Source organism: Palaemon carinicauda, chromosome 7 (assembly GCF_036898095.1).
Source record: "Palaemon carinicauda isolate YSFRI2023 chromosome 7, ASM3689809v2, whole genome shotgun sequence".
Taxonomy (NCBI): Eukaryota; Metazoa; Arthropoda; class Malacostraca; order Decapoda; family Palaemonidae; genus Palaemon; species Palaemon carinicauda.
Window position 1 is genome coordinate 68,697,776 of NC_090731.1, and position 10,594 is coordinate 68,708,369.

The 10,594-nt window shown below is 39.8% G+C and overlaps 1 protein-coding gene across 1 annotated transcript; it reads right to left on the reverse strand.

Annotated features, from left to right (window-relative positions):
• Positions 1-1,903: 1,903 nt before the first annotated feature.
• LOC137644345 (proteoglycan 4-like) lies at positions 1,904-3,274 on the reverse strand. The gene is made up of 2 exons (XM_068377334.1): positions 2,625-3,274; positions 1,904-2,267 (listed from the first exon to the last, which is right to left on the reverse strand). The coding sequence occupies exons 1-2, from the start codon at positions 3,272-3,274 to the stop codon at positions 1,904-1,906; spliced, it is 1,014 nt and encodes a 337-aa protein (XP_068233435.1).
• Between the last annotated feature and the right edge of the window lie 7,320 nt (positions 3,275-10,594).

Here is a 10,594-nt window from a genome sequence, read left to right on the forward strand (position 1 = left end):
CTTTCACTCTTTTTTCAACAAGTGTGAAGAGTATAGCTGGTGAGCTAGCTAGCTCAAAGGCTTTCTCGAGATAGAGGAATATGACAAAAGCTTTTTTGTCGTTAATTGTTGAGAGTACATCTGTGATGTATTTCTGTAGACATATAGGCGATGATGTAGTTGGCCAAATTTCCACTGCAGTCTGTTGAGTACCATTCTCTCAGCTACTTTCTCTATGCAGCTTATCAAAGCTATAGGTCTGTAGGTATTTGGCTCCTTAGGTTTTGGAATACGTTTATTTTCCTGTTGGTTCCATGTGGTTGGACGTAGTCTTTGCGTATGTGTCCTGCTTATCAGATGCAGGTAGACTAATTTGGCATGGTTTCCCATGTTCCTAAGCATGCTGTATATGATGAGAACGGCTCCAGCGGCAGTGTCCTTCCTGCCTTTTGATAGGGCCGTATTTAGTTCTTCCATGGTATAGGGGTGATCAGTGTCACCTACCATGTTGCAGGCGGCTTCTAAGATGTTGTTCCTGATTGGGAGCAGAATTCTCTGCCTGTTGATGGTTGGCAGAGGTAGATTGATGCTTTTTGCTCTGTCCGCAAAATTTTTAGCAATCCTCTTGGCTTCAGCTAATGGGTCTGGGTGTGCAACTCTGGGTGTATTATATTTCCCAGAGACTTGGTTGAACCAGCCCTATATTTTGGTTAGGGATGTGCTGAAGTTGACCTCGTTGCACCATGAGTACCATTTGTCTAGTTTTACTTCCAGTGCTACTTGTACAGAATCCTTGATGATTTCTACTATTAGATTATGTAGTTCATCTGTTCTGTGTCTTAGGAGAAGTTTCCTGGTCCTGTTTATTCTAGCATCCATTTCTTTGATGCGGCTGTTATAGTACCAGGCATCAGCATGTTTCTTCTCAGAGTACTTTTTTTGTGGCATGGATACACTGGCTGCTACCTCTAGTTGTTTGCTGAAGTCGGTAGATAGGGTGGAGATATCATTGTGCGGGTGTTTGATATATTCCAGAGCCCAGTCTGTCATGGCTGTTTTGAATTTTTCCCAGTCAGCAAACTCTGGGCTCCACCTTTTTGGGGGCGGAGGAGGAGGTGAGTATTTCTGCAATTCGAGTGTTACTTTTATGGCAAAGTGATCAGTGATTAGTACAGGATGTAGTTGCCATTTAGCTCCTCTTTGTATGGCACTGGATAGGTAGGTAAGATCTAGACGACCTCCTTTTAGATGGGTGGCTGCTGTGACGTTGTTGAGCAGTGCAGTAGGGCATGCAAGTGTCTGCCAGTTTGATTTGTTTCTGATATTGAGTTCAGGAACTGATGATGAGCATTAAAGTCGCCTGCAATAATTGAGTCTTCTTTGGAGGCTTCTGCAAAGAGTGTCTCGGCATCGATATTTTTTGCTGTGAATTTGTATATGTTGTGGACTGTTAGCATTGTGGTTAGGAGAGATATCTGGATACTTAGCGTCTCTGCCACGGTCCCACAGTCTATGCTTGGGAGTAGTTTGGAGGGGATGCTGCTTTTAATGAGGGTAGTCAGTCCTCTTGTCGTTGGTGATTGATACGTTGTGTATACTTTGTATCCTGAAAACGTGAATGGTATGTTCTCATTAAGTAGAGTTTCTTGCAGTATGATAATGTCAGGGTTTTGCACTGAATTTTGAGATTGAAGTAATGCAAGCTTGTTTCGAAGTCAACAAATATTTCATTGGAGCACTTTTACCTGAGTGTTTTGGTTGTTGCAAGTGGTTGTATGAGGTCCATTTGCAGTAGGAACTATGAAGGGAAATGAGCTTCTAGTTCCTTGGCGGCGTTGTAAAACACGAAGTCATCCAATGACTCCTGTGTGAATTTGATTTTGCGGGATCGCAAGAAGTTTCGAAGGATGTTGCTGATGGCTGGCTACAGAGCACCCATGGGACAAGCAGAGAGGTCGTACTCACTAATGTCTCTGTTGAAAGGTTCTTTGGAAGGGCGTGAGGCACTAGATTTGATTGTGGCGGTGGAAGGTAGGTTAGGAAATTCCTTTAGGGAGTGGAAAATGTTAGGTGTGTGAGTGGTAGGTGCAGATGAGGATGGGTTGGGTTCTGGTTGTTTTGGCTTAGAGACGTTAGGAGAATTGTTTGGAGAGGTAAGTTTTAAAGGTGAGGGAGTGCAGGGAGTATGGGTTGGGGATCTTTTTTCCTTGGAAGGAGGTTTGGCAGGACGTTCAGGTTTATATGCAGGAGGGGGAGTTGGTGGAGAGGAAGGTTCAGGAATGGTATGTCTGGAAAGGTTAGGATTTTGTTGGGAGGTGTGGTTTGAAGGTGTAGGGTTTTGTTTAGTTGGAGGTGGCTGCGTTTGATGCTGTTGACGTGGATGGAGGTTGTAGTGGCGGTCAGCTCCTTGGCGGTCTGCTATTCTTTGAAGTCTATGGGGGCATCTATCATGCCAAGCACGATGGGATCCTCCACAGTTAGGGCAGCCGGCGATGGTCTTGTGCCCCGCTTTGTGCCTGACAATACAGTAGGCGGTGGGGTGCTGTCTGCTGCTGCAGACCCCACAGATCTCCGGACCTGTGCAGCGGGATTTATGGTGTCCAAACTTTTGATACCGGAAGCATCGAAGTGGCTCCTTGAAGTACTCTTCGGTGCGGAAGGTGCCCCAAAGGCCGAAGGATAGGTGAGGAGGGCGAGCTCCCCTGTGGACTGCCTCCAATTTGTGAGATCTGCCTCCGGCCTTTCCCTCACATCTCTTGACAGTGATGATAGCAGGATGTTGGAGCACTGGTTCCAGTGGTTGGTCGAGGTCATAGACAACGATGATGGTGGTAGGTCTCTCGTTGATGTCCAGTTTAAGGACATTGTCTTGTTGCTCTAAGTTGGTCTTTGTCTGCTCATCTTTTGCTGTCATGACCAGTTGTCCCCTGCGATTGGGACGTATGGTCATGTTAAGGCGAGGATTGCTGGCTTCCATGGCAACAATGGCAGCATAGGATGTTATGCTGGGTCCTGGAGTAAGCCTAAACTTGGAGTCTCCAGTTGCTTCTGTTTGTGAAGGTGGGTCTTGAGAGGGGATACTCTCGGTCTCAGCTTCATCTTGGGTTGCTGGTAGGTGGTCCAGGGTCTTCATTGGGTGGTGCCTCGAAGTTCCCGGGACTGGTTCCGTTGCAGGTGGTGTAGGGTGCTTAGCATGGCTCCTCGAAGTCAGGCCTCTGGGTTTCTTGATCCTTCCCTTATTCACTCTTGTTCGAGGGGAGGAGGTGGGGATAGGGGATGAACCCCTGTCTGCCATTGCACACCGCGATGGTGGTCTTCAGCTGTCGAACGATGTGTACTGCAGGTGTCGTGTCAATGATGAAATAAAAGAAAACTAGAATCAAGACTAAGTAAAGTCTTGAAAAATCGCGAACACTGAAATAACTCTACGGAAATCGCAGTAAAAATTTCAGTTACTCGCTGGTTAAAGTCGATCCTTTCACTAGCTTGTTAGTGAAGAGGATGGAAACGACGAGAGCTTTGTCCTTATATGTGGCAATTCTGGCTTAGTCAGAGAGGCAGCAAATTTTTCATTGGCTACCTCGAGCATTGTGGGCGGAGCAAATAGAATGGCTGATCCTCATTGGCTAAGCCGCTCACCGAGAGAGGCTGTAGTACAGTCAGACTGCCATCCCACTCACTCCTAGGTGTTGAGTCACCATCTTGTCCTTTGGGAGCTGGGCTCTGATTGGTGGGAGCGCTCGCCGATACGGTATGTAGGCTAGGCAGGCTATCCTGTCGCTGTTTAATGCTGTTGGAGTTATTTATGTCTTGATCTGTTGGGTTGTCCTGGTTGGAGGTGTCATGGTTGGCTGGGTTATTTTTTCTTGTGTTGTTCCTTCGACAGGAGAGGAGGAGGAACATTTCCTGGGTAGTGTTGAGATTCGGCTTCTCTCTCTGAATAAGAAGAGCTTCAAGTATGCGAAGTCTCCTGCTATCTGGAGCACGGCCTATGATCTCTGTGTTCTTGATTATTTCCTCACGTTTGATGTTGTTATTGTGGACGTGTCGTGCATGAGCTTTTATTGCACCTTGTTGGACATGACAAGACAGTCGCTTTGACAGACGCATGGTAGTCATTCCTATGTAATGTCCAGAGCATCCTGGAACAGGGCATAAGTAGGAACAGAGCACGTTGGTCTGTTTGAGAATATCTTGAGTCGGCTTGGCCTCTTTGTTTTTATCCACAGGGGAGACGTGACTCTTTATTATGTCTCTCATGGCCCTTTCATCCTTTTGATAATCCCGATGCATGAACCCTCTCATAGTAAAGGTTGATTTTAGTTGCGGTGTTAACTTGAAGCTCTTCTTATTCAAAGAGAAAAGCCGACTCTCAACACTACCCAGGAAATGTTCCTCCTCCCCTCCTGTCGAAGGAACAACACAAGGAAAAATAACCCAATCAACCATGACACCTCCAACAAGGACAACCCAACAGATCAAGATATAAACAACCCCAACAGCATTGATCAGGGACAGGATAGCCTGCCTAGCCTACATACCCTATCAGCAGGCGTTCCCACCAATCAGAGCCCAGTTCTCAGAGGACAACATGGTGACTCAACACCTTGGAGTGAGTGGGATGGCAGTCTGACTGTACTACAGCCTCTCTCAGTGAGCGGCTTAGCATATGAGGATCAGCCATTCTATTTGCTCCGCCCTCGACGCTCGAGGTAGCCAATGAAAAATTCGCTGCCTCTCTGACTAAGCCAGAATTGCCATATATAAGGACGTAGCTCTCATCGTTTCCAGCACTTAAGCCTGAGGAAGAGAGACAGCACTCCCGAAACGCGTAGCTTTTTCTCTGTATACTTTTTCCTGAATTGTGAATTTTACCTGAATTGTGAATTTTACCTGAATTGTGAATCTTACCTATATGTGAATTTTATATTAAAACCTTGACTCGCCAATTATTCTCGAATTTGACTACCCACCATGAAGGATGAATTTTGCTCAGTTACTGGTTGTATGCAGTAGTCCTGAAAAGAAGATAATTAGAGCCATCGAGAAGACGGAGTATAAGATCAATGTAACTGAGGCAGCTATTATTTTCAACAAAATTAATGTTCCTAGTAATGCCTACAACCCAAATGTATGACAGAAAATGAATATGAGTAAAAGTAATACAATATTCAATGAAAATGCAGAAGAACAACAAATTAGGGTTAAAACAAAACTATTAAATGGGTAATAATGTGGAATGATCTTCCTAATTTGGTTGTTGAATTGATAAAACTTAAAAAGATTAAACTTGCGGCGAATAGTTTTATGTTTAATAGAATGACATTAGTCCTTTTATAGTTTATATGCTAAATTTCTGTATTAATGCTGTTACTGTTCTTAAATTATTTTATTTTAATTGTTCATTACTTTTCATATATTTTATTTATTTTTTTATTTCATTTCCTTGACTGGCTATTTTTTCATGTTGGAGCCCTTGAGCTTTTATCACCCTGCTTTTCCAACTTGGGTTGTAGCTTAGCTTGTAATAATAATAATAATAATAATAATAATAATAATAATAATAATAATAATAATAATAATAATAATAATAATAATAATAATAATAATAATAATATTATTGTTATTATTATTCCCTTTCTGAGTGGGGATACCTGAACGTAAAAGAGTTTGTGTATAACCATGATCAGCAAATCTCTACTATTCAGGACGTCCAAACTATGTTGGTTTGCTCTGAGGAATCCGACTAAAGTTTACACCCCCCACCCACCATCACCAATCCGCACTGACCAGCGTGGTGATGAAAAGTGGTTAAACCATGCATTCCTCATGATAAAGGATAAAGTTAATCATCAGCATTATCATCAAGGCCTGCACCTATTAGATGCAAAGGGCTTCGGTTAGATTTCGTCTGTTGTCTCTGTCTTGAGTTAATATTTTGATTCAATACTTCTCCATTCATCATCTCCTACTTCCCATTTCATAGCCCTCAGTCATGTAAGCCTAGTGCCCTGTGGAGCACCAGTTAAAGGTTTGGTGAACAACTGAAAAAGTTAATGATTAAAAAAATTATTTATTATAGATTTTTTTTGTTTCGCCAGTTATACAGTATATCATCATCATCATCATCATCATTTCAGCCTTCACAAATCCTTTGTTGGATGTAGGCCTTCCCCGTGTTTCTCCACAGACTTCTATCGCAAGCTATTCTGTGCCACTGTTGCTTATGTTGGTCTAAGTCATCTCGCCAGCGGGTTTTTTGTCTTCCTCGGTTTCTTGTGTATCCTTGGGGTGTCCAGAAGGTTGTTTGTGATGTCCATCGGTTGTCTGTCATCCTGGCAATGTGCCCTGCCCAGTTCCATTTGAGCTTGCTAATGGTTTCAAGGATATCCATTACTTTAGTTTTTTGACGTATCCATTTAGCTGTTTTTCTATCCTTCCATGTTAGATTTAGCATAATTCTCTCATGTGCCCTCTGCATTGTTCGTAATTTAAGGGAAAGCTTTTTTGTTAGATTCCAAGTTTCGGCCCCATAGGTGACAGTGGGGAGGATACAATGATTGCAGACTTTCCTTTTTAAGATGATAGGAATCTTCTTATTTTTTAACACTGTACTGGCTCTTCCAAACGCTTGCCAACCGATGGTTATTCTTCTTTTTATTTCGCTCCCTTTACAGGCGTCATGAAGAAAGATTCGTTGTCCTAGGTAGATGTAGTGGTCCACTTCCTCAATTTGTTGGTTTTCAATTTCAAGTATGTCATCTGCATTTTCAGTATATTTATTGGTCATGACTTTGGTCTTTTGGAAGTTCATGTGGAGGCCAATTGATTTGCTTGCTTCATTTAGCTCGGCGAGCATATGTTGAAGCTCTTCTTTGGTGTGAGCAATGATAATGATGTCATCAGATGTCATTAGATATTCTCCATCTGTTCTTATTCCTTTTTCTTGCCAGTTGAGTTGTCGGAAAGCTCTCTCCAGGCAGGCAGTAAACAGTTTGGGTGAGCTAGTGTCACCTTGTCTGACACCTTTCTTGAGTTGGAATGGTTCAGAGTCCTTGTGGAGGCGAATAAATGATGTTGCATGGTCATAGATGTGACAGAGTACATTAATGTAAACTGAGTCAACTTCCTGTTCTTCCAGCGCTGACATGACCTCCTCAGTTTCAACCGAGTCAAATGCTTTGGTGTAATCCACAAGTGCTACTACTAGTGGTATCTTATATTCATTTGTTTTCTCAATGATTTGGTTTACTGATTGTAGATGGTAAATTGTGGAGTAGCCTCTTCTAAAGCCCGCTTGTTCCCTTGGCTGATTTTCATCAAGCTTTCCTACAATTCGGTTGGTCATAACTTTGTCGAAAGTTTTATAAATAACATTAAGGAGGCTAATTGGCCGTTGGTTGTTCATGTCCCTGTGGTCGCCTTTTTTGTAGAGTAGAATGAGGATAGCTTTATTCCACTCTTTTGGCGTTTTGCTCCTCTTCAGACATTCATTGAATAGTTGCGCCAGTCTGACGTGGATTGGCTCATCAGCATCTGCTATTAGGTCTAACGTAATGTTATCTGGTCCCGGTGCTTTCCCCTTCTTCATTTGCTTGACAGCTAGTCGCACCTCGCCTGCTGTGATCTCTGGAAAGTGATGAGATGGGTGTTGATTTGCTCATTCACGAAGATGGTAACAAGGTCTTTCTGAGGAGTAAAGCTTTTGGTAGTACTCTCTTGCTTGCTTAGCTATTCCATTTGAAATAATAGCAATAGCATCATATCTTAATATTCTCAGAAATTTTGGGAATGCTTGTCAATACTATACCTGAAACCAGATTTAGAAACAAATTATGAAAAATTAGTTCCCTTGTACGACTTGTACCCACGCATGTTGCATATTTGCAAGAAATGTAGATGATTCGACAATAAAGAGAATAATCCTGAAATTCTCCGTAATAGAAATGGTCAGATCTATATTCAACACTTGTTTTTCTTTTTTACATTTCATATTGTTATAATAATTTTGGAAACCAAAAATAGAATGCCATTGTAATAAATATTTCGAAAAGTCACTGAATTTTTTCGTTAATGATTCTTTTATATTTGATAGCCTAGATTTTATACTCAATACATTCCATCTCATATAGTAATTATGATTATATCACGGGATTAACAATTGGAAAAGTCATATTCAAATTCGAGGGGATTATGTACCCATTACTGAGTTTTATTAAATTATTCAAAGAGTTTATTCTTCTTTTTTTCCGAAATATCAGATTATGTAACGATTTTCATTTGTGATTTTTGTAACCTTATATCATATTTATTTTTATTTTTTTTTATGCTTTAAGAAGTCATGTTGACTAGTACCTTCCCATATGAAATAAATTACGAATGTCCAGTAGCTACTTTCCTCTTGGTAGGGTAGAAGAGACTCTTTAGCTATGTTAACAGCTCTTGTAATGAAAGGGCACTCCAAAAACCAGCCATTGTTATTCAGTCTTGGGTAGTGCCTTAAACACTCTACTATGGACTTCCATTATTTTGGGTTAGAGTTCTCCTACTTGAGTGTACACTAGGGCACACTATTCTATCTTTTTTTCTGTTCCTCACATTTTCTCAATTTTTTTTTAGTTTATATATGAAACATCCAATTTCATGTTGTTGCAGTTCTTAAAACATTTTATTTTGATTGTTTATTACTTCTTTTGTAGTTTATTTATTTCCTTTTTTCCTTTCCTCACAGAGGTATTTTTTCCAGTTGGAGCCATTGTGCTTATAGCATACAGCTTTTCTAACTATAATTTTAGCTTTGATAATAATAATAATAATAATAATAATAATAATAATAATAATAATAATAATAATAATAATAATAATAATAATAATAATAATTTGAACCATAAGTATAGTTATATATCATTGCCTGACGGATTTGGAATGCACACTGAATAAGAAATAAATGTTTTATGGAAAGTTTCATTGAAGTATCAATATTCGGACAACGAAGCCACAAATAATACTACTACGGATAATTCATGGACTAAAATAGTTGAATGGGAGGAATTGTATGTTCCTTCTACTGAGTTATATTGCTAGTGAATTTTATTCAAAAGTATTTAATGCAATTCACAGGCAGTCATTTAGAGTATTTGAAGACTTGTAGGGGAGCAGAATATGACAGGAGTTGATATTCTCAAAGTAGTATTGCTACTATTTGCTAATGTCTCAATATATTTAGGAATACAGCAAATTAGTTAAGAAATTAGGGAAAATGGAAAAAAAATGGAAAAATAAATTAGATATGACACTGGAAAGGAAGAAATTTATAGAAAAATTATACACACTGTAAAAAAATAGAAGTCAACTGAATCTGGTTAACCAAGATTTTAGCATAAAAATCTAAGTACCAAACTGAAAAAAAATTCCTCCTCCTAAGGTTTTGCGATTTCTCGGGACATTCCTTCAGAGGACTTAGAAGGGGATTATAGGGGATAGAGGGGGTTTATTTAAACTCCCCCATGTGCGTTTGGAAGAGTAATTCCATTCTGTCAACGTGTAATGGAACAGGAATCAAAGGGCTTTTCCACCTGACGCTTCTCCCTTAGAAGAGGCAGCCAATTTCACACTCCCCAAAGGGAGGAGACAGATATCGAGGCGGAAGAAGATGTAGAAATTAATTTAATTGTATTGCGATAAACGTGGAGGTGCAGTTACAAGACAGCCTTAATGAGTGTGTGGATTAAATACTTGTATATCTGTTCATACCATTGTTTAGTGTTTAGATGATTACGAGCATAATGAATGGAATGCCATGCAATGATAAATTAAAACTATTTTTTTGTGTATTCTAAGGAAATAAAAGTAGTCATGCCAATTGCTACTATTTCTAGCACTCAAGGGAAATAAAAGTAGTTATGCAAACTTCAACGATTTTTAAGCACTCAAAAGAAATATCACCTGCAACTATTTTTTAGCACTCAAACGATATAAAACTAGTCATGCCAATTTGCATCTATATTTTTAGGACTCAAAGGAAATAAAAGTAGCCATGCCAAATAGTAATTTTTTTCTTTAGCACTCAAAGGAATTAGAAATAGTCAAACCAATTTTTAAATTATTTTAGCACACAGAGGAAATAATAGTGGTCATGCCAACTGCAATTATTTTTAACACTCAAAGGAAATAAAAGGAGTCATGGCATTTGCAAAACTTTTTTAGCAATTAAAGGAAATAAAAATAGTCATGCCAACTGCAACTATTTTTACGACTCAAAGGAAATAAATGTAGTCATGCAAACTACAACTCCCTTACTTACCCGATAACAGAAAGAGCGTTGAACTGAACAGATTTCATTTCCGTAAATAACAGATACTATAAATTTTTCCTTTTTTTAAGCTTTTAAAAATAACGACGAAATTAAAAATACCCGTTCCCATCCCGCAAAATTTCTATGAAATAGCTCATGGCATCAAGAATTAATTCCCAGATATCCAGAAAACCTTTCCAGACCATTTACGAAATCCCCTACTGTGTGGATTACTGCAAAGCTCATCTAACTGATCAAATTCCTTCCTCAACCGTTCCTTTCAGATCATGGGTTCATATCAAATGCTTCCATTCATCCTTC

Excerpts from the sequence above, each read along its gene's own strand:
- LOC137644345 (XM_068377334.1), bottom strand. The coding sequence starts at position 3,274 with ATGGCAGACAGGGGTTCATCCCCTATCCCCACCTCCTCCCCTCGAACA. Across the intron at positions 2,268-2,624 it reads GGCACCTTCCGCACCGAAGA|ACATACCATTCCTGAACCTT; the intron begins GTACTTCAAGGA and ends TAACCTTTCCAG.